At 45.7% G+C, this 25,123-nt stretch overlaps 1 protein-coding gene across 8 annotated transcripts in view; it reads right to left on the bottom strand.

The window, feature by feature from the left end:
- MAP3K13 (mitogen-activated protein kinase kinase kinase 13) overlaps positions 1 to 25,123 on the bottom strand; it is a 165,504-nt gene that overhangs the window by 26,954 nt on the left and 113,427 nt on the right. For all 8 annotated transcript variants that reach the window (XM_056534161.1, XM_056534162.1, XM_056534160.1 and 5 more), the window contains 4 exons: positions 19,105 to 19,288; positions 14,980 to 15,171; positions 14,672 to 14,830; positions 11,624 to 11,782 (listed from right to left, as the gene is read on the bottom strand). In XM_056534161.1, the coding sequence (XP_056390136.1) occupies positions 11,624 to 11,782; positions 14,672 to 14,830; positions 14,980 to 15,171; positions 19,105 to 19,288 (694 nt within the window). The remainder of the gene's footprint in view (positions 1 to 11,623; positions 11,783 to 14,671; positions 14,831 to 14,979; positions 15,172 to 19,104; positions 19,289 to 25,123) is intronic.

The following is a 25,123-nucleotide window of genomic DNA, read 5'->3' as shown; positions in this document are numbered from 1 at the left end:
AAAAGAAATTAACACCCACTTTAACAACTGTTCTTGTTCTGCATCATGAAATAAAGCTACTACATTAATTTTAATATTAATTATTAGGGATCGACCGATATCGGTTTTTTAGGGCTGATACCGATAATCGGTGGAGGTTAGGGCCGATAGCCGATAACTTATACCGATATTCCGGTATAAGTTATCGGCTATTTAACCCCCGTGACACCGCTGCAGAGCATTGATTTAAAGCGGGCGCTTTAAATCAATGCACTGCAGTGGCCTTTGCGGTGCCATAGGCCGCTGCCACCACTCGCTTCTCTCCCCCTACCTGTCAGGGTAGTCCGGGCCATCCATCGTTCCTGTAGCGTCCGGGGGCATTCCGGGTGAAGGGTGAACCGGTCCGGGCTGTCCTTCTTCTCCGGCGGTCATCTTATCGACTCCGTGCAGGCTCCGGCCTAGTACGCTGCATAGACGCCACTGCGCAGTGACGCCCGTGCGCAGCGACGCACCTGACGTCACGGCGTAGCGGCGTCTATGCAGCGTACTAGGCCGGAGCCTGCCCGGAGTGGAGAAGATGACCGCCGGAGAAGGACAGCCCGGACCGGTTCACCCTTCACCCGGAATGCCCCCGGACACTACAGGAACGATGGATGGCCCGGACCACCCCCATTACGGGTAAATTAAATTTTTTTTTTATTGACTCGGAGGGTGGGGGAGGGGCCCGACCGGTATAGCGGTATGGGCTAAAATCCATACCGGTATACCACCCAGCATCACGGTGGGGGGTGCGATGCGGTGGGTCGGGGGGGCGGTCGCGGTGCGGCGGGTCGGGGGGGGCGTTGGCGGTGCGGGGGGCGGGGCATTATCGGCTTATCGGCAAGGTAATTGCCGATACCGATAATGACCAAAATCGTGATTATCGGCCGATAATATCGGCCATACCGATAATCGGTCGATCCGTATTAATTATAGAAAAAATGTATTATATAACTAATTACTCTATCAATTTTAAGGTTGAAAATACACACTGTTCATTTTAGGACACCTACATGCTGTACCCATTAAATTTTAAAATGAATGTTGTGTTAAAATAGAATAAGGCACAAAATGATTGTGTAAGAATTTTAACAGACTATGTAAATAACCCATATGTGGCAGAAACATCCATAGTAATACAGCTTCATGTACATTTTGGGGTGGGTAACGTACTGAGCTGTTTTTTTTTTGTGGTTTCACTTTTGTTTATGTGCCTGTTGGTGCAGCGCTGTCTTCCTTCCTGACGTAAACTCCGGCCTCAGCGCAGCGACGTAAGACTCCGCCAACCAACGTCACAAAATGTGGGCTCAAAACTAAACAAAAAAGCCTCCAGAGTAGGGATATTCATGGTGCGACGTAGTATGTTTTTTTAATATTTTTTTATTTCTTAGAAGGGTGGATGGGTTGTTGTGGGATTGTTGGAGTGCAGCTATTTAGTGCCAGGCAGGCCAGTCAGGGTGTCACCTGATGCAGTACGCCCCCCTCCCTGTCACTCTCTAGCAACTACTGGTAATAAAGGGTAGATAAAGAACTTTGGCTATTACTATAAGGGAAAACTTTTCTGCTTTAAAAAAATGCTTTAGTAAACGGGTTTCCTAGGTTTTGCTTACGTGCCATTTATTTATCAAGGTTGTACAACTATTTGATAAATAGGTCGCATGTTAGCAAAAGTAAGTTAAAAAAATTGGCATATAAAAGCCATACGTTTGAAAAGAATGATTACCGTAATCTCCTTCTAGATGACTATGTTGTTACAATAAAGGCAATCTGTCCATTCTATATCATGTTCAGAGCTGAAGTGTCAAGGAGGCGTTTCTGGATCACAGCATGTATTTCTCTTCCCTCCCCCATCCCTCTCGGCATGATTGATGAACATGGCTCTATGACACTTGAACTAAGCATATTGCAACAAATCGCTCCCTGAACTTTTACTTCAACATCCCTTTTGAACTTCTCTTTATATACGGACATTCTAAGTTTTCTATATATAGATATATGGACATTTCAAGGCTATATACATATGCATATGCAATTTAAAGGTGGCTGTTCTACATTTATATATATTTTTTCTATATTGTATTATAACATCTGGTGCAAGGGCCCTGCCCAGATGTGAGGTGTGTTACAATAAATTATGTCTATATTATATTTACCCTTGATTCGGGTTTTCATAGTGTATAAAGCAGATTCCCTTTAAACATGTTAGGAGTATGCTGCAGTATGCATCAGCAACCTAATATTAAATATTGCCGATGTATAGCCCAAAAAAACAGGGAAAACATTATGGCATCATAGCCTAGCCCTTTGAAGGCTCATTCACATCTGTGTTGAGTATTTCTTTTGTTCTGAGTTTTCACAGAACAGTGAAAATGATAGCAGGACTGGACCTGTTAAATGACAAACACACAACATGCAATGGACTCAAAAGGGGACTGTTGGGTTTCCGACATGGCGTCCAGGGCTATTTTGTCAAGGATTTTTGCTGGAATCTACAACAAAGTCTTCTAACGGAACTTCTGATGCAAATGTAAACAAGGCCTAACTCACTTTTTTTAAGCAAAATTAAAATACAAAATATTTAATGTATACAGATTTGTGAAACTGTTCTGCCTATGAACATCATTCACTAATCAATAACACATCCTGCATATCACTTCCAGTCATTAGCATTGCCTGCATGAAATATTAATACCTATATTTTGTACAGGCTCCTGCCCATGTAATTTATGTTAAATATATGTATAATTAAAGTCTCTGTATATAGAAGCAATGATTGAAATTAGGAGGTTGAATAGATTAACTGAGATGATTACTGTATAGAAGATGTAAATAAATGGAGGCATCCCAGTCTGATGAATTCAGAGTTATTTCCTGAATAATACAAATATTGTAGGAGTTAGGTGGAAGATATCACTGCTAGCAAATTCTGATGCTGAGGTGTAAAGACTGACAGACCTGTACTGATAACTGAAAACCTATGAAAAAAGCATGGGTGGAGCCTAATATAGTTATAGGTATTATACAACAATATAACAGCGAAAAATAAATGAAATCAGTCGCTTGCTATAACCATCAATAAGCTTCTTACACCTCTCAGCCGGAATGTTGGACCACTCTTCCTTTGCAAACGGCTCCAGGTCTCTCATATTGGAAGGCTGCCTTTTCCCAACAGCAATTTTAAGATCCCTCTACAGGTGTTTAATGGAATTTAGATCTGGACTCATTGCTGGCCACTTCAGAACTCTCCAGCGCTTTGTTGCCATCCATTTCTGGGTGTTTTTCACGTATTTTGGGGGTCATTGTCCTGCTGGAAGACCCAAGATCTCAGACACAAACCCAGCTTTCTGAAAATGGGCTGTACAGTGTGACCCAAAATCCGTTGGTAATAGTCAAATTTCATGATGCCTTGCACACATTTAACCTCTTCAGGACCCATGTCGTACAGGTACGTCATGGGACCCTGGTACTTAAGGACCCATGACGTACATGTACATCCGTGGGAATTTCGGTCCCTGCCGCGCAGCGGGCAGGGATCGAACTGGGGTGACTGCTGATATCGATTAGCAGGCACCCCGCGCAAATGCCCATGGGGGTCATCAGACCCCCCCATGTCGGCGATCACGGCAAATTGCAAGTGAATTCACATTTGCGATTTGCACCATTCCGGGTCATACAAGTCTATGGTGACCCGGTGCCACCCCTCCTATCCCTGCTATTGGTCGTATAGATGCGACCACCAATAGCAGATCGGGGGCGAGGGGGTTTACTTTCGGTTTTCCCGTTCTGCCCACCCACAATAGGCAGGGCAGGATGGGGAAACAGACAGGGACCGGCGCCGAAGGTCACTTACTGATCTGCGGAGGCTGCGGGCGACGATGATCGGCGGGCGGCTGGCTCCCTGGATCCTACGGAAGCCGGTGAGTTGCCTAGCAACATCTCGAGGACTACAGTTTGAGACCACTATACAGTGGTCTCTAACCTGTAGCCCTCCAGATGTTGCAAAACTACAACTACCAGCATGCCCTGACAGCTGTTTGGGCATGCTGGGAGTTGTAGTTTTGCAACAGCTGGAGGTCTACAATTTAGAGATCACTGCACAGTAAACTACAAACTGTAGTCCTCTAGATCTAGCAAAACTACAACTCCTAGCATGCCCACACAGCAGTTTGCTGTCTGGGCATGCTAGGATTTGTAGTTTTGCAACATCTGGAGGGCCACAGTGTGGAGATCACTGTGCACTGGTCTCTAAATTGTAGACCTCCAGATGTTGCAAAACTGCAAAACCCAGCATGCCCAAACAGCAAACAAAGCCCCCATAGTGCCAGAACAATGGACCCCCCACATGTGACCCCATTTTGGAAACTACACCCCTCACGTAATGTAATAAGGAGTAGAGTGAGCATTTATACCACACAGGTGTCTGACAGATTTTTGGAACAGTGGTCCGTGAAAATGAAAAATGTAATTACAGTGGGATGTAAATACTCACCGCACCACTTATTACATTCTGTGAGGGGTGTAGTTTCCAAAATAGGGTCACATATGGGGGTCCACTGTTCAGGCAGCACGGGGGACATTGTAAACGCACATGGCCCCTGACTTCCATTCCAAACAATTTTTTTTTCCAAAAGCTCAATGGCGCTCCTTCTCTTCTGAGCATTGTAGTGCGTCAGCAGAGCACTTGATGTCCACACATGGGGTATTTTCATACTCAAAAGAAATGGGGTTACAAATTTCGGGGGTCATTTTCTACTATTACCCCTTGTAAAAATATAAAATTTGGGGAAAAACCAGCATTTTAGTGATTTTTTTTTAAAATTAATTTACACATCCAACTTTAACAAAAAGTCGTCAAACACCTGTGAGGTGTAAAGGCTCACTGTACCCCTTGTTACGTTCCTTGAGGGGTTTAGTGTCCAAAATAGCATGTCATGTGTTTTATTTTTGCTGTTATAGCACCATAGGGCTTCTTAAATGTGACATGCCCCCACAAAACCATTTCAGAAAAACTCACTCTCCAAAATCCCATTGTCGCTCCTTCCCTTCTGAGCCCTCTACTGCGCCCGCCGAACACTTGACATACATATATGAGGTATTTCCTTACTCGAGAGAAATTGGGTTACACATTTTAGGAAGATTTATCTCCTTTTACCCCTTGTAAAAATGAAAAAATTGGGTCTACAAGAACATGCCAGTGTAAAAAATGAAGATTTTGAATTTTCTCCTTTAATTTGCTGCTATTCCTGTGAAACACCTAAAGGGTTAACAAACCTTTTTAATGGCACTTTGAATACTTTGATGGGTGCAGTTTTCATAATGGGGTCATTTATGGGGTATTTCTAATTTGAAGGCCTTCAAATCCACTTCAAAATAGAAATGGTTTTTGAAAATGTTGTGAAAAATTGGTTATTAAACTTTGAAGCCCTCTGATGTCCTCCAAAAGTAAAAACATGTCAACTTTATGATGCAAACATAAAGTAGACATATTGTACATGTGAATCAATATATAATTTATGTCCATTTTCTTTATAAGCAGAGAGCTTCAAAGTAAAAAAAAAATGCTAAATTTTCAATTTTTCTTCAAATTTTGGAATTTATCACCAAGAAATGATGCAAGTATCGACAAAATTTTACCACTAACATAAAGTAGAATGTGTCACGAAAAAGCAATCTAGGAATCAGAATGAAAGGTAAAAGCATCCCAGAGTTATTAATGCTTATAGTGACAGTGGTCAGATGTACAAAAAATGGTCGGGTCCTACAGTGAAAATTGTCTGGGTACTTAAGGGGATAAGGCACCCAGTGCCAGAGGCAGCTAAACAACCCCAAAACATCATTGAACCTCCACCATATTTCACTTTAGGTACTGTGTTCTTTTCTTTGTAGGCCTCATTCTGATTTCGGTAAACAGTAGAATGATGTGCTTTACCAAAAAGCTCTATCTTGGTCTCATCTGTCCACAAGATGTTTTCCCAGAAGGATTTTGGCTTACTCGTTAATTTTAGCAAAATGTAGTCTTGCTTTTTTATGTCTCTGTGTCAGCAGTGGGGTCCTCCTGGGTCTCCTGCCATAGCGTTTCATTTTATTTAAATGTCTGCGGATAGTTTGCGCTGACACTGATGCTCCCTGAGCCTGCAGGAGAGCTTGAATATCTTTGGAACTTGTTTGGGGCTGCTTATCCACCATTTGGACTATCCTGCGTTGACACCTTTCATCAATTTTTCTCTTCTGCCCACACCCAGGGAGATTAGCTACAGTACCATGGGTTGCAAACTTCTTGATAATGTTGCGCACGGTGGACAAAGGCAAATCTAGTTCTCTGGAGATGGACTTGTAACCTTGAGATTGTTGATATTTTTCAACAATTTTGGTTCTTAAATCCTCAGACAGTTCCCTTCTCCTCTTTCTGTTGTCCATGCTTAGTGTGGCACACACAGACACACTATGCAAAGTGAACTTCTCTCCTTTTCATCTGCTTTCAGGTGTGATTTTTATATTGTCCACACCTGTTACTTGCCCTAGGTGAGTTTAAAGAAGCATCACATGCTTGAAACAATATTATTTTTCCACAATTTGCTTTTTTTCCTATCTTTTTTGGTTTAGTTCCAATACACACAAAGGGAATAAACATGTGTATAGAAAAACATGTGTTACTGCAATCCTTTTCCGTAAGAAATATTTCCTTTTCGGGAAAAAATTCCATGGTGCCAACATTTACGGCCATGACTGTATATATGACTCCCTCCTCATCTCCCCTTCTCAGCCCCGCATGCATTCTCCGAATGCAGGTTTGCACGGGCTGCAAGGGGAAGGACAAACTCTAGGGTCTGGGGCTGATTGCTATGAATGTGCTGTGTACAACGCTGCTGAGGATGATTTCTACCCTGCCTTCGGAGAATGCAGGCAGGGCCGCCATCAGGGGGGTACAACCCTTACACCTGGACCTTTTTTTTTGTCAGTCAGCAAGTGGGCCCGTCACCACTCCTGACTGATAACTTACAGTTATGGTCATGCTGCCGCACGGTCAATGCTGGTTCCATGCCGCAGGGATACCTCCGGGGCCGGCTGTCTCTTTAAATTTGCAGTGGCCGGTGGGGAGGTACTACTTACTCCCGCATGGCCTCTGCGCACTGATACAGCCGCTGCCTCACAATAGCGCTGTGGCGGAGCAGAGCACAGTCTCTTTGCTGCCTACCTACTGACTGAGCAAGGTGCGCCGCTGGCTGGCTAGCGCTAAGGTGAGTGGAGGCAGCGGTGGGAAATAAGCACTAGAGTATAAATGTATATAAAAAATATATATAAAATGTAATGTGATCATTTGGGGCTGGGGGGGCCCAGAGGCGAGCAGAACTATATAGCGCAGGTGGCAGGCAGCTGAGCTGGGGCCTGCTGCCTGGGCAAAATATATGATGAGGAGGCATTCAGGAATAAACTATATGGGGGCAACAATTAGCAGCAAAAAAGAGGCGTACAACAACTTTATAGTGGCAAGTTGTGCCCAGGCCCATATAGTTGTTGTAGGCCCCCCTTTGCTAATAGTTTTCCCCCCATATAGTTGTAGGCCTCTCTGAGAGGGGTCAACCACAACGATGGGGGCAACTATTAACAGAGGGGCCTACCCAAATTACATGCAGTCCTCTATATAGTTTGGGTAGGCCCTCTGTTCATAGTCGCTGCTTCCATATAGTTTGGGTAGGCCCCTTTGTTAAAGTAGTCTGGTGAAAAATAACTTATCCCCTATCCAAGGACAGGGGATAAGTTATAGATCACAGGGGGGTCCAAGCGCTGGGCCCCCCGCGATCTCCTGCACGGGGCCCTGGCAGTTTGCCAGAAGTACATGGAGGGGCATGTCGGCCGGTGCTCCGTGCGGGGTACGGCACCCCCCCTTCCAACTTATTTTGTTATTTGTTAATTTATTTTTTACCCGACAACTCCTTTAATAGTTGCTCCCATATAGTTGTTGTAGGCCCAGGCCCCTCTCAGAGAGGCCTACAACTATATGGGAGTAAAACTGGTAACAAAGGGGCCTACCCCAATTAAATTAAACACATACCCTTAAAGGGGTACTCTGCTCCCCAGCGTCCGCAAAATTCCACCTCACACCGGAACATTGAGTTCCTGGACGCTGTGTGCAGGCTTCTGTGTTCAGGCCCGCCCCCTCGTGATGTCACGGCCTGCCCCATCAATGAACGTCTATGGGAAGGGGGCATGACGGCCCTCCCATAGACTTGCATTGAGGGGGTGGGACGTGACGTCACATGACGTAACGAGGGTGCAGTTGTGAACACGGAAGCCCGCACATAGCGTTCAGGAACTCAGTGTTCCGGACGCTGGGGAGCGGAGTAACATGCTGGGGAGCGGAGTACCCCTTTAAACACCTCTATATAACTATTATTGCATAACCCCTTAAAGGAGATATCAAGTGCTGAAAAACGTATCCCCGAACCTTAGGATAGGGGATACGTTTCAGATTGTGGGGGGGGTCCAAACGCTGGGGCCCCCCGCGATCTCCTGTACGGGGCCCTGGCAGCCCGTGGGAAGGGGGCGTGTTGACCACCACACGAAGCGGCGGCTGACACACCCCATCAATACAACTCTATGGCGCTGCCTTCGGCAATCTCCGGCTCTGCCATAGAGTTGTATTGAGGGGGCATGTCAGCCGCCGCTTTGTGGGGTGGTCGACACACTCCCTTCCCTCGGGCTGCCGGGGCCCCGTACAGGAGATTGCAGGGGGCCCCAGCGGTCAGACCCCCTGCGATCTGAAACTTATCCCCTATGCTAAGGATAGGGGATACGTTTTTAAGCACTGGACTACTCCTTTAACGCCTTAGGGACTCAGCCTATTTTCACCTTAAGGACTCAGCAAATTTCCGTTTTTGCATTTTTGCTTTTTCCTCATTTCCTTCTTAAAATAATAACGCTTTCAATTTTGCACCTACAGACCGAGAAGATGAGGGAGGCGTGTACGTCTTCTCTCCCCCTGCTCTGTCTTTGCTCTGCCCTCCCCCCGCTCTAGCTTTGGAAATCTTTGGATAGCTGAGGGGAGGAGCAGAAGCAATTTTGAATGGAAAGCAAATCTGCACCTCACAGCCAGGGGTCAAGTCCTGAGAAAAAAAGTGAAGGGACTCACCCAAGATTTCCACTAAAGGGCTGATTCTGCAGGACTCCTGCTAATGGGAATGGTGATCCTGATGTGGGAAAAGTGCAGGAACTCAGTTCCCACACATTCCTGCAGGACTTGACCCTGGACACCCCCTCCAATACACTTGCATTGAGGGCGTGGAGCGTGACATCATGAGGGGCGGGATCATGATGTCACAAGGGGCAGGGTTACCACTGAAGCCCGCACCCAGCATTTGGAACTAAATGTTCCGAATGCTAGGGAGTGGAGTACCCCTTTAACAACACAGTCTAGACAGTCTAAATCAGCAGCCTCCTCTCACTTTGCTAACCTACATAATAGTTCATACAATGTGTTTGTGGCATATGCAAGGAAGTGATCTGCACAGAAGACTTCTGAATCATGAAGCCTTCTGGCAATTCACTTTAAACACAGGTGAGTACTTGGTGTTGACTGGTTTTTCCTTCCCAATCCTTGTTGAGTAGGAAAATCAACAAAGGAGGAAGCTTTTGTCTTTGAATTGTTGTCACATCCCAACCCCATATCCTGTCCCCATATCCCATTCTCATATCTCGACCTCCTATCCCAACCTCCTATCCCGTCCTCATTGCCTGACTTCATATCCCGTCCCCATATCCCGACCTCATATCCTGACCTCATATCCCGTCCTCATATCCCGTCCTCCTATCCCATCCTTCTATCCCTTCCTCATATCCCGTCATCATGTCCCGACCTCATGATTTGTCCTCATATCCCGTCCTCACATGCTGTCCTCATATCCCATCCTCATATATTGGCCTTATATCCTGTCTTCAGGTGGGACTGATTTGTGATGAAGATATTGTAAGCTAAAATTGGAGGGGGATGTGGCTTTGTGGGACTGGTCGTGATTTGCAAGCCAGACTGATGCACAAAAAGGGTAGAGAATAAAAGGGTGGGGCTTAAACAGTGGGGCGTGTCTTTGTGAGAGGGGGTGTGGCTTGCAAGCCACACTGACACATTCACCAGGAGATGCAGAGCGTAGCTTGTGGAGTAAGGTACTGGAAGTCCCGTAAACTCGCATGGGACTTGAAACAAAAACCCATCTTTTATATAAGGGTGTAGGTAAGGGTTTATTTAACTATCATATATTTTTATTTGACAAATAAGTAATATGTGTACCAGGTATTATTGAAATATCTCCAGCTGTACGGAAGTTATGTGGGAACATTCATTTCCCATAGATTTGCATTGGACTTTAAACAAAAACCCGACCCTCGCAAATGGGGGTACTTAAAGGTTAAATTAACTAGCCTATATTTTAAGTGGACATATAAGTAACATGTGACCAAGTATTATCGAAATATCTCCAGCCGTTTGGAAGTTATGCAGTAACATATATTTCCCATTGACTTGTATGGGACTTTAAACAAAAACCCCGATTCTGGCAAATGGGGGTGAGTATGGGTTACATTTCCTATCCTATGTTTTTGTTGACATATTGGTAACATGTGTGCCAAGTTTCATGTTAATATCTTCAGCCGTTTGGACGTGATGCTGGAACATACACACACATTGAGTTTTATATATATATATATATATATATATATATATATATATACTAGCTGAGTACCCGGCGTTGCCCGGTTTTTCCTTCCTAATCCTTGTTGTGGAAAAAATCAACAGAGGAAGCTTTTGACTTCATATCCCGTCCTCATATATTGTTGTCATATCCCAACCCTATATCCCGTCCTCATATCCCGTCCTCCTATATCAACCTCCTATCCCGACCTCCTATCCCGACCTCCTATCCCGTCCTCATATCCCGACCTCCTATCTTGACCTCCTATCCCGACCTCCTATCCCGTCCTCATATCTCGACTTCCTATCCCGTCCTCATATCCCGACCTCCTATCTCGACCTCCTTTCTTGACCTCCTATCCCACCCTCCTATCCAGACCTCCTATCCCGACCTCCTATCAAGACCTCCTATCCCGTCCTCATATCCCGACCCATAATATGTGTACCAGCCGTACGGATGTTATGTGGGAGGGAGGGTCTTTGGGGTTTCTTTATAGGTTTGTACCTGTTTTTCTTATGTGTAAACACTAAGGGGGAGATTTATCAAAACCTGACCAGATTGCTTCTTTCATTTTTCAGTGGCCTTTTCAAAAATGAAAGAATCTATCTGATTGGTTGCTATGGGCAACTCAGTAACTTTTCCTCTGGACAGGTTTTGACAAATCTCCCCTTAAAAGTTTAATAAAAAAAGGATTTGATTTAAAAAAAAATAATAAAAAATAGGCTATGTTTCGCTATAAAGTATAAGTTAAAAAGAAAACAAAAATCCTAGAATGCTTCTTTAAATGCAATGTGGCACACCATGGTATGGGTTATAAATATGTTTTAAGTTAAGTTAATAATATATTTTTATATTTTAATTTTATATTTTTAGTGTTTAATTTAATATTTTTGCTTACAGTTAACAAAAGGGACATCTCTTACCAAGTCTGCTTCATGAGGATTTTGAACCCATCGGGACAAGTTGAAGGAACTGGAAGATGGAGACTGTTGCTTCCTACACCCCAGATGATGGCTGATGAATCCACATCCTTGTATGGGATCTCCCCGGTTAATAGCTCCCACAACAAAACCCCAAAAGACCTGAGAGATTAACAATGAAAAGTTATTACGATAAAACATCACAATGCACAAATAAATAACTGAAGATGAACATGAAATGAGCCATTGCACACACTGATGAAAGCCAAGGTATACTGGTTTAGTTCTTCTTCCATGACCAGCTCACCAAACAGGTGGCTCGATGTGACTATAAGAGCATTTAAAGTGTACCTGTTGTTAACAAAATCTTTTGATATAATGTAGATAATACGAATATATGTATATTTGTAATATACATTGATTAACAAATTTCTATATTTTTAGGTGAAAAAATGCTGTGTGTCTCTGTAAGGAGACCAGATACAGGAAGTGAGGGTGGGACAAGAAGGGCTCTGTGCAGACTCATCAGCTCTGTGCTGTCAATCATTCTGATGTGTGAGTCAGGAGCATGTCATAGAGCCTTACTGCACAGAGCCCTGCTTGTCCTCAGTGCACAGAGCCCTGCTTGTTCTCAGTGCACAGAGCCCTGCTTCTCCTCAGTGTACAGAGCCCTACTTGTCCTCACTGCACAGAGCCCTTCTTGTCCTCAGTGCACAGAGCCCTGCTTGTCCTCAGTGTACAGAACCCTGCTTGTCCTCAGTGTACAGAGCCCTGATTGTCCTCCGTGCACAGAGCCCTGCTTGTCCTCACTGCAAAGAGCCCTGCTTGTCCTCAGTACACAGAGCCCTGCTTGTTCTCAGTGCACAGAGCCCTGCTTGTCCTCACTGCACAGAGCCCTGCTTGTCCTCACTGCACAGAGCCCTGCTTGTTCTCAGTGCACAGAGTCCTGCTTGTCCTCATGCACAGAGCCCTGCTTGTTCTCAGTGCACAGAGCCCTGCTTGTCCTCAGTGTACAGAGCCCTACTTGTCCTCAGTGTACAGAGCCTTACTTGTCCTCAGTGTACAGAGCCCTACTTGTCATCAGTGTACAGAGCCCTACTTGTCCTCAGTGTACAGAGCCCTGCTTGTCCTCAGTGCACAGAGCCCTGCTTGTCCTCAGTGCACAGAGCCCTGCTTTTCCTCAGTGCACAGAGCCATGCTAGTCCTTAATGTACAGAGCCCTGCTTGTCCTCAGTGTACAGAGCCCTGCTTGTCCTCAGTGTACAGAGCCCTACTTGTCCTCACTGCACAGAGCCATGTTTGTGCTCAGTGCACAGAGCCCTGTTTGTCCTCAGTGTACAGAACCCTGCTTGTCCTCAGTGTACAGAGCCCTGCTTGTCTTCAGTGTACAGAGCTCTGCTTGTCCTCAGTGTACAGAGCCCTGCTTGTCCTCAGTGTATAGAGCCCTGCTTGTCTTCAGTGTACAGAGCTCTGCTTGTCCTCAGTGTACAGAGCCCTGCTTGTCCTCAGTGTATAGAGCCCTGCTTTTCCTCAGTGTACAGAGCCCTACTTGTCCTCACTGCACAGAGCCCTGCTTGTCCTCAGTGCACAGAGCCCTGCTTGTCCTCACTGTACAGAGCCCTGATTGTCCTCAGTGTACAGAGCCCTGCTTGTCCTCACTGCACAGAGCCCTGCTTGTTCTCAGTGTACAGAGCTCTGCTTGTTCACCCACATTTCCTGTATTTGGTCTCCTCACAAAGACAATAGCTGCAGGGACAAAAATATACACATTTGTTAACCAATGTATATTACAAATATACATAGAATGGTATTATCTATAAAACGTTTTTGGTAACGACGAGTACACTCTAACTATATGTCCTTTTCCAATTAATTTTACCAGTTTTGCTTACAATAAAATTCTACTACACTAAAATTGACAACCTACAAGATCCCAAACAATGATCAATGTATCAAGAATGTTTTTTGAAAATCAAAAGTTCAATTAACCTAAAGTTTAAAAGTGTGTCTACGTTGTTGGCAATAATATTCATCTTGTGGACCACAACACTGCCCTTGACCCTGATGCATGTTTCACACTAACTTACTCAGGATCATAATTCATAACTTAATTTGCCCCTTTTGATATTAGGCCTCATGCACACAGCAGAGCCGCAAATATGCATAAATCCATATGATGCCTCTGTATGGTGACGTACCCAAAGATATTAGAATCTTAAAAATTTAAATCTTTTGTCTGTATGCCTCCATATGAAATCAGAGACATATGAAGGTAGTGTAGGGCCACACAGACTCCTTTAGGAGGCCCATGGTTATTAGTCACATGATAATGGTTGTCACATGTTAAAGTCACATGTTTTGTTACTCAGAGAGCACCAGGTGACCAGATGACTCACAGCTAGCCTTGCCTCCTTGCTCAGCCCCCCTTTATAAGGGAGGGTACTACAATCTCTCTCTTGTGTTTCACTTTCTGTTGAGGTCAAGTCCAGTCCAGACGTCTCAGAGACAGTGTCCAGCACATCTGGAGGCCTCAAGTTTAAATTACAGCCACAAGTCAGTAAGTCAAGTCATCTCTGTCTGCTGTCACTATCTTCAGTCAAGTCAAGTCGATTATAGTCAGCGTGGCTGTGCTAAAGTCTGTCAAAGTCATTGCAAGTCCCAGCAAGCTTTGAGGTCCCCTGTGTTACTGGACACCTCTCTGGGATCCTGGCCGAATTGTATAGACTGTACCATCTGTCTACATCAGTAAAGCTACCGTTAACCTGGCCTTGGACTATTATTTGCCCTGTGTAACTAGGACTAGCGGTGCTACCGTTCAGGTGGTTCTCGGTTAAAACCATGCCCTGGCATCACAAACACGAAAGGGTTACCAACACCTGCCCCTGGGCTACAACACCTGCCCCATACACCTCACTTCACACCCCGTGGCTTCGCCACAGAAATAACAATTGTTTTCTTTTTGTTCTTTTAATACATGATAACATTCTGTTATCTGAGTAGACAGGACGCAAGAGAGAAACATACTGTACAGATAAAATATTGACTACTAACCAGATGTCTACTTTTTCTGAGACAGGCTCATTGCGGATGACTTCAGGAGCCATCCACGCCACAGTGCCAGCAAATGACATCTTGGTGCTTTTATCGCTAAGTTCTTTGGATGTTCCAAAGTCCGAAATCTTCACTGTGTCTGTGTGGGTGACTAGGACACTGTGGGAAACAACTACACTTAGTATTTGTCTTGATTTCTCACAAATATGAAATCAACAAATTACATAATTTAAATTGTATATGCAATATTTCTACTACTACTAATTCTAATAATACTACTCATATTTGTTTTATGATTTAAAACCTACTTGGGTGATTTAAGATCCCTATGGATTATCTTGTGCAGGTGGAGGTAATTCATGCCGCTAGCAATCCCACTTGACCAGTCCACCAGGAGCCTAGGGGTGACCTTTCTTCCAGCCCTGAGTACCTCATAAAGCTGTCCATGAGCACAGTACTCCATGATAAGGCAGTAACATGGTGCCTGTGTACAAACGCCTCTGTATGAAGCAAAGGAAAAAATCAGGTTACATAAGGGAGCAGTGACTTTCTCACGTGTGACAGTAATCATAAATGCAGCAAATAAAAAGTGAGATTCCTATAAGGTATAGCTGTGGTGTTATTAAGAGGTAATGACTGGTGTACAGGTAGCAAACAACAGAAAATGAATGGCACTGTGTATTTGACTAACAATAGCTAAAGAACTATAATGTGGACAGTATACCAAATAAAAGACATTTTATGACTGCAGAATTGGATTTTCATTGTTTTAACCAAATCACACAAATAATCACCAGTGGCCATAACTCCTTTTGTAGCTCACTCTTATTAAGTTGTTCAAATTTTGTCCAGATTATCCTGGGAAACCTAGGTTATAGTTCATGTGTCCTCCATTATAGCTCCAGTAGTGGTTGTCACCTAGTTTCCCAGCCTTCCGCCTAGTTATACAACACTAATTCTATTCTCTGGTGCCAGAAAGTTAAAGGGTACCTTTCATCAAAAAAAAACTTTTGATATATTATAGATTAATGTATGCAGAATAACTTTCCAATAGCATGTTATAAAAAAAATATGCTTTCTATTAAATTTTCCCCTTTGAAAAAATGACCATTAGGGGTCTCCCGACCAGTCCTTTTTTTTATAGATTTCAGACTCATGCAGAAGTCCTAAATCTCAGACTGCAGCCGGAACACACAAAAACTCAGCACTGCTCACTGCCAGTGTTGAGCTTGTCTGTATCCCGGCTGCCATCTGAGATAGGGATCAACCGATATCGTTTTTTTAGGGCAGATACCGATACTCTGTGGAGGTCAGGGCCGATAGTCGATAACTTATACCGACATTCCCTTATAAGTAAACGGCTATATTTCCCCCCTTGGAAACACCGCTGCAGATCATTGATTTAAAGCGGGCGCTTTAAATCAATGAACTGAAGCGGCTTTTGCGGTGCCAGAGACTGCCACCCGATTCTCTACTCCTGCCTGTCCTGGGGTCCTCAGTCCTATCACCGCCACCGCCCCCGCACCGCCAATGGAGGCGATGATGGTGCAGTGCACATCTGTATACAGTGTCTTCTGAACATCCTAACTTTCCAGCCTTCCTCACCTTACATGAACCCGTAAAGAGCTACAGTACGTACCACAAAAATAAGATAGGGGGAAACAGAGAAAAGCAGGAGGCCAAAAACAAAAGATGTACCACAGAGCACAATGTATCCAGGCACGTGAAAAGGGATTACTCAAATGTGAACAACAGGTTAAAAGAAAATCAGTAATGTTAAGTGGGTAGTGAATAAGACAGCAGAAGAAAGAAGTCAGGACGAGATTAAAGCTGTGTTTATCCATCAGATTAAAATCCAACTAGTATTTCTGGGACAGAGATGCATGACCGCAAACATTACGTAGAATTGCAGCAGATACGCACAAGGATTAGCCCCACAGTCATTCACAGAAGCTCATCTTTATTGATTCCATCCAAAGAAAGTGAAAAGCTTCCTTTTTCTGCAGAAGATTTTATTCAACAGCCACAATTGCAAATTTCTAATTTAACCATACCCTGGCGAAGTAATATTGTAAAATTGGTAATACCAATTTACATGCCAACCATGCATTCACTTAAAGGGGTACTCAGGCGCTTAGACATCTTATCCCCTATACAAAGGATAGGGGATAAGATGCCTGATCGCGGGGGTCCCGCTGCTGGGGACCCCCATGATCTTGCCCACAGCACCCCAGTTAAAATCAGTCCCCGGAGCGTGTTCGCTCCGGGTCTGATTACCGGCGACCACGGGGCAGGCGGCGTGTAATGTCACGCCTCCGCCCCTCAATGCAAGAATATTGGAGGGGGCGTGACAGCTGTCACGCCCCCTCCCATAGGCTTGCATTGAGGGGTGGAGCGTGATGTCACATGCCGTCTGCCGCGTGGTCGCCGGTAATCAGACCGGGAGCGAACACGCTCCGGGGACTGATTTTAACTGGGGTGCTGCGTGCAAGATCACGAGGGTCCCCAGCGGCGGGACCCCCTCGATCAGGCATCTTATCCCCTATCCTTTGTATAGGGGATTAGATGTCTAAGCGCCTGAGTACCCCTTTAAGTGAATGCATGGTTGGCATGTAAAGCTGGACCCCCGCGATCAGGCATCTTATCCCTATCCTTTGGATAGGGGATAAGATGTCTAAGCACTGGAGTACCCCTTTAAACTGCATTATCTTCTTTAATGCAGAACTGCTATGGCTTAAAAGATGACTATAGCTACTATAGAAGTAGCTGAGCTTGCGTGTTTATGAGGTGTCCCAGCACCAATAGCTGTTCTGTGGCTTTGGACTGTTTCGGGCAGCTTGGTAGCACATGGTGTTGAGCCCACCAAAGACTTGTTGTTATCTTAATTATATTAACATTCTATTGTCAAATAATATAGTTTTCTAAATTAATTATATTACTGTTAAATGTATATATGTTATTAATATGTTACTGTACCTTTAAATGAGAGCAGTGAACCCCATGTGACCCAGCCTGACAATGGGAACCCCTAGATTTTCACTCTTATAGTGCAGTGGGGGGAGGAGTTACCTCAGTCTAAGAAGAGAGTAAGCTGAGCCACAGTTTGGTTCAGGTGTGTGTCGTGTGCTCTGAGGAGAGGTCTTCCGTCTAATCTCAACTGGTCATCCTGCAAGGATTACGCGCACGATGGAAGTTCATGCCCCTTCAGTACCTTGACAGGAGCCTACCACCCAGGATTCATTCTTCCGTCTCACAAGTCAGTATTAATCTGTTTGGTGTAAGCACCACAAGTCCCAGCAAGGCACCAGGGCTCCCAAGGGTTTACGCTGCACTCTCTCACCTAAAGCCAGCTGTTTGTGTATTACCCTCTGCACCAGCTCAGTAAAGACAGCTATTACCGTATTTTTCACCGTATAAGACGCACTTTTTCTTCCCCAAAACTGGGGGGGGGAAAGTTGGTGCGTCTTATACGATGAATACACACCTATCGGATCGGTCCCTGCGGCCATCAACAGCCGGGACCCGCGGCTAATACAGGACATCACCGATCACGGTGATGCCCTTTATTAACCCTTCAGACGTGGCGATCAAAGGTGACCTCCGCGTCTGAAGCGAAAGTGACACTAACTCGGCTGCTCAGTCGGGCTGTTCCGGACCTCCGCGGTGAAATCGCGGCGTCCCGAACAGCTTACAGGACACCGGGAGAGACCTTACCTGCCTCCTCGGTGTCTGCTCCGTGCCGGGATCCCCTGCATGGCGGCACTCTCCTTCGACGTCATCACGTAATCGCGCACGCCGTCCCGTCATCCAATAGGAGCGGCGTGCGTAGCGACGTGATGACGGCGACATGATGACGGCGACGGAGAGCGTGGATTCCGGGGAAGAAGACGTCCGGAGCGTCGGGGACGCGGCGACAGCGATGGAGCGACATCCAGGGCAGCGGTGACGGGTCCGGAGCGGCGGGGACACGTGAGTATTACCTCCTATCCAGTGGTCTTCAACCTGCGGACCTCCAGATGTTGCAAAACTACAAGGGAGTTGTAGTTTTGCAACATCTGGAGGTCTGCAGGTTGAAGATCACTGTTGGGTGCAGAATCTTTTTTTCCCTAGATTTTGCACCTTTAAAATTGGGTGCGTCTTATATGCCGGTGCGTCCTATAGGGCGAAAAATATGGTATGTCTTTGTCAATGAAAGCTGTCCACTACACGAGCTGTGCAAAATGCAGAAAAAAAGTTTGATGATTAATTTTATCTTTTTTTTCTTTTCTTTTTTTGAGAAACAAGTTTTATGATGACATCTGTATTTTTCTTAATCATTATACCTTTCAAAAAGCAAGGCAACATCCTAAAAAGGATTATTACTGATGATTCATTCACAAGATTCAGTAGGTATCTCAGTGAGTCATGTAATGGGCAGTAATCACAGTACATACTTGAAAGCAATGATGTTGGGGTGCTTCAATTTCCTCAGGTGCTTAATATCAGTCTCTTTTTGTTCTCTCACTTTCTTGATTGCAACTTCCTCTCCTCGAAACTTCCCCAGGAAAACTGCTCCTTGTGCCCCGCTGCCCAGCCACTGCAGCTCCGAAATCTCCTCGAATGGAACTTCCCAAGTGTCTAAGATGAAGGAAAAATAAGAAAAGGTATTTAAGGATATATTACACTGTTCATGTACATTTTGTAAACATTGTCAACTGTGTATGAAAAATGTAATCATAAACAACAATCGTTACTAGTGTAGTAGTTTGGGTTCAGAGTTACCGTATATACTCGAGTATAAGCCGTCTCGAATATAAGCCAAGGCCCCTAATGTCATCCGAAAAACCCAGGAAAAGTTATTGACTCGACTATAAGCCTAGGGTGGGAAATACATCACCCCCATCTCATCATCCAGACCCCCGTCATTAACCCCCCCCTCGTCATCAACACCCTTTCATCGTCACCCTGTCATCATCACCCTGTCATCATCAACCTGTCATATGACCCCAGCCATCGGCTGTCCGGGCATGCTGGGAGTTGTAGTTTTGAAAAATCTGGAGGTCCGCAGGTTGAAGACCACTCCGGCCTTCATCATCATCCAGACCCCCCCTTTTGTTTTCTACTCACCTCCCCTCGGTGGGAAGGAAGGGTGAGCTGGTCCGGGCCATCCATATTCGACCACCTATGCTGCAGGGACCGTCCAGTGGGGAGGGTTAGTCGTTCCGGGCTGTCCATCTTCACCAGGAGGCCCTCTTCTCCGCTACGGGCTGGCCCCGGACTAGTGACGTTGCCTTGACGATGACGCACAAGGACGTCCGTGCGCAGCAGACTTCCGTGACGTCCCTGAGCATGAACATCCCTGCACAGTGGTGTCAAAGCAGCATCACTAGTTCGGGGCCGGCCTGGAGCGGAGAAGAGGGCCTCCTGGTGAACATGGACAGCCCGCAACGACTAACCCTCCCCACCGGACGGTCCCTGCAGCATAGGTGGTCGAATATAGACGGCCCAGACCAGCGCACCCTTCCTTCCCACCGAGGGGAGGTGAGCAGAAAACAAAAGGGGGTCTGGATGATGAAGGCCGCAGTGGTCTTCAACCTGCGGACCTCCAGATGTTTCAAAACTACAACTCCCAGCATGCCCGGACAGACGCTGGCTGGGAGTTGTAGTTTTGCAACATCTGGAGGTCCGCAGGTTGAAGACCACTGAAAAGGGATTAACAGGTGGAGATGGATGGCCGGGACCATCCCCTCGCAGCTAAAGCCAGAAAAGTTTTTGGGAAAATCGTGCTAAAAAACTCGGCTTATACTCGAGTATATACAGTAAGTTTGTCATTATCAGAAATCTGTGGTTTTACAAAAACTACTGCTGAATCTGTATTCTGAGGTCATAATGTACCCATGCGACAGCACTAAAATGGTGACAAATTTTGCTTTACCAAGCCGGTACACTGAGGTTTCTTTTTTTGTATACAGTAGTTGAAATGATTCTTGCAAGCCATGTTTAAAGACAATCTCTGTGGATTGAGATCAAACATGCACAGCTTTCCACTAAGAACAGGTGCTCCTTATTTATAGTGGAGTGTTCTAGTGGTCAGACACCTACAATTACATTACATAACTGCACATTCCTGAACAGTAATATGTGAAACATTACCAGATAACTAGTGCTAGTACCTACTAGCAGGGGAGTAGCTGGAAACCACAGGGCCCCGATGCAAAAAATTGCCCTGGGCCCCCCCTACCGCACGACAGCCAGCGCCCGTCCCGGACAACCACCATCCCCTGGCCTCAGCCGCACAATATCAGTGACTCCAGTATTGATGGGACACAATCAGAAAAATACACAATGATATAAGTGAATCCCTTATCTGGTCCAGATCGCTGTGATTTCTGGCGCTCAGACATCATTGGCTCCTCACTCTGTCAGCTGATCCTCATCCTCTATATGAAGACAATAATTAATATAACCCTGTCACATAGTGCACCATCTGAGTAAGGGGCCTAACTAGAGTCTCATGGGCCCGAGGACATAATATACCATTATCCCATTCACCCACACCAGCCCCCCTAATCAGCATGTCCCCGATCCATCAACACCAGCCCGCCATAAGCCCTCCATACTAGTGTTTCCCAACCAAGGTGCCTCCTGCTGCTGCAAAAGACAGGCAAAGGCTGTCAAGGCTGGAAGTTGTAGTTTTGTAACATCTGGAAGCACCGTTGTTGGGAAACTGCTCCAATTAGTGACCCCATCCTCCACCTGTGCCACATTCTTTCACACAGTGTCCCCCTATCCCGCAGTACAAGTGTTTCTCAACCAGGGTGCCTTCTGCTGCTGCAAACTATAACTCCCAGCATGCCAAGACAGCCAAATGCTGTCGGGGCATGTTGGGAGTTGTAGTTTTGCAACATCTGGAAGCACCCTGGTTGGGGAACACTGCTCCACTTAGTGACCCCATCTTCAGCATGTCCGCCATTCTTTCAACAGTGCCCCTCGTTCCTTCATACCAGTGTTTCCCAACCAGGGTGCCTCCAGCTGCTGCATAAATATAACTCCCAGCATGCCCAGACAACCAAAGACTGTCCGGGCATGCTGGGAGTTGTAGTTTAGCAACTTCTGGAAGCACTCTGGTTGGTAAACACTGCTCCACTTAGTGGGTCCATCTTCAGCATGTTATTGGTTCTTCCAACAGTGCCCCCATCCTCCTTCCAGAGTACCACAAACTGTTGCAAAACTATAACTCCCTGCATGGCCAGGGGGCCAAAGGCATGCTGAGAGTTGTAGTTTTGCATTGCAACATCTGTAAGCACCCTGGTTGTGAAACACTTCTCCATACATTGCCTGAGCCCCCCTTCCCTAACATGCCCCCACTCAGTATTTAAAAAGAAATCTTACCTGGGTTCTGGTAGGTGATGGGCAATGGTAGGTCCACTGCAGAGGAGGGGCAAGGGGCTTTTCCTCTTCCTGTACCCAGCTCCTCCTCCTTATCTCTATCTTGACTCTCCATGAGGAGACTGCAGAAGACAGGGACGGGCCATCAGCCTTCAGGGGCAAAGTCACCCGCTATGGGGGGTGGGGCCTCGGCATGGGTGAGTCAGGAATCCCCAAGTACACCCCGTGCCCTCACCCTCCTTCTTCAGCACTTCTCTTCTTTGCAGAGCTGCATTGGTGGGTCTGTGTGACCCAGCGATGCAGCTATGGGCAGCAAGGAAGAGGCAACTCACAATTATATACATTTATGTTGTGGGGCCGTTAAAGGGGTACTCTAGGGAACTAAACCAATAGTACATCCTTTCCCTCTCATCAACCTATTTAATTGTCTAAATATCATTAATTAGCTATATAGAGCAGTAAGTCATCGTCACTTACAGGCATGAAGTAAGAGAATTACATCATTCAGCCATCCACTCTGTCTAAATCCATCTCTGAAAGCAGCCCTCACCCTCCTGAGAGACACAGACCATGTGATTAGTCATGCTCTCTTTAGTGTTGAGAACTGGGATGTGTGTGCAGCCTCAGCCAATCAAACAGTGAATCTCTCTCCCTGCTACTCAGAGCAGGAGGGTGGGGGCTGTCAGAGCAGAACTACAATGATTGCTGGGAGATGTAAGCAAGGGGAGAAAAAGATGGCAAAGGATATCAAGCAGCCAGAGAATGGCAGGATGGTTTACCAGAAACATATCCAGGTAGTGTGATAGCTTTGGAGCTTTTATTTTTTTATATATGTAGTTCACTGGAGTACCCATTTAAAGGGGTACTCCGGTGCTTACACATCTTATCCCCTATCCAAAGGATAGGGGATAAGATGCCTGATCGCGGGAGTCCCGCAGCTGGGGACGCCAGTGATCATGCACGCGGCACCCCGTTTGTAATCAGTCCCCAGAGCGTGTTCGCTATCACGCCCCTTCCTGTAGGCTTGCATTGAGGGGCAGAGCGTGATGTCACACGGGGGCGGGGGCGTGACGTCACACGCCGCCGGCCCTGCGGTCGACCGTAATCAGTCCCGGAGCGAACACGCTCTGGGGACTGATTACAAACGGGGTGCCGTGTGCATGATCACGGGCGTCCCCAGCTGCGGGACTCCCGCAATCAGGCATCTTATCCCCTATCCTTTGGATAGGGGATAAGATGTGTAAGCACCGGAGTACCCCTTTAAGGATATAGGAATGTGGAAATCCTATCACCTGACGCCAGGGACATGTAGTTCCAGGCTCCGGGCAGGTGCATTTATCATGGAATTTGCCCTGTATAGGGCAAGCAGGGCCAGAGCGACTTCCCCTTTATCTTTATTATGCCGGTGTCAATGGTAGCGTAACTCACAGCGGGTTTCCCGCAGCGGGAAACCCGCTGCTAGTTACTAGCGTGTGGACGCATCCTCAGTGCGCATCATTGGTGGTTCAGGAGCAGAATTGGCAAAGTAATCGCAGGTAACTGATCTGTTGTCATGGCTGCCCGAGGCCTGTACTAGTTGTCTGCCAATGACAGACTGTAGCAACACAGTCTATGACTCCCCATTTTCCTATTCTTTAAATTAACAATGTAAACAACAAAAAGTAAACATATTTGAAATTGAGTGTGCATAATTTGTCTAAACTATTACTACATAACATTACTTATTCCGACATTGACTGGCAGTAACAAAAGAAAAAAAAAACACCAGAATTGCAGATTTGTGGTCACATCTTACAAATCATGGCACAAAAAATGAGCCCTTACACAGCCCCATAGGCCAAAAAATAAAGATTAAAGGGGTCAGAACATGGCCATTTTAAACATATATTTTTTTAAGTTTAATTTTTTTAAGTAATAAATAAAGTATCGTAATCATACTGAGTCACAGAATGAAAATAACGTCAATTTTACAATGAAGTGCGCTGTCTTATCCCCCCAAATTATTTTTCTTTTTTTAAATTTCATCCCACAAATATTTTTTCGGTTTAATTTCATAGTTCCTTAAAAAAAACAAAAAAAAAAAAACCTGATACTCTGTAGGTGGAAAACTGAAAGGGTTATGGCTTTTAGAAGACAGGAAAGGAAGAAATTAAACCACAAAAACTAAAACTGGTTGCATTATTAGGGCACGTATCCACTTGGCGTATACAAAACGTATTTCATGTTGCACAAAATCTGCAGGAACAGTGGGAAATACGCTACGTATCCCTTGCTCACCATACACACAAAGCTTTCCGGCAGCAGCCCTGTGTGTGCAATGAGTTTTGGAGGTGGAGCCGCACTTCACAGTCATGCCGGCACATGACCCCGCCTCCAAAACTCACTGCACACATGCCTTGTGTGTATGGTGAGCAAGGGATACACAGCGTATTTCCCGCTGATGCTGCAGATTTTGTGCAGCATTAAATACGCTGCTTATATGCCAAGTGGGAACGTGCCCTCAAGGTGTTAAAAAGGAATGTTTTATCACTGGGTATTTCAGGTCATACATTCTGCTGCTATATCACTTTTTAGCCACAGGATATGCTAGTTTTATTGTTTGTGCTTTTCTTCATCCTATCCTGGACCACCAGTGAGGGACACTTGCTGTTGCTCTACTCGGAGGGTGATTCTAAGCATGGCAACCCCCCTCTATAATGTCCTAATAGGTCATGTGGAAAGGAGGCGTCTTATTGAGACAACCCATTTATGTTGTAATTATTTGTTTCTGTTACAATTTCTTTTCTATAAATATATTCAACCAGCTAAACAGAAGGGCATATAGTATACATAACAACAGGCCCTATACCAGTGATGGCAAACCTATGGTATGCATGCCACAAATGGCACGCCGAGCCCCCTCTGTGGGCACGCGGCCATAGTTCACCATGCAACCCGTGCAGACATTCGACCGCTCCTCTTCTAAGCTCTCTGAAGGTTTCCGAAGCTAGAGCTGGGGGGGGGAGGCGAAGGCAGAGCAGAGGACGCAGGTCTGCACGAGAGAAAGAAGCCACGCTCCAAGCCACGCCCCCTCATCTCCCCCTC

The sequence above is a fragment of the Hyla sarda genome, chromosome 8, assembly GCF_029499605.1.
Source record: "Hyla sarda isolate aHylSar1 chromosome 8, aHylSar1.hap1, whole genome shotgun sequence".
In the NCBI taxonomy this organism is placed as follows: domain Eukaryota; kingdom Metazoa; phylum Chordata; class Amphibia; order Anura; family Hylidae; genus Hyla; species Hyla sarda.
The sequence above is the reverse complement of the archived record's forward strand: the minus strand, read 5'-3'. Positions and strand labels throughout refer to the sequence as shown.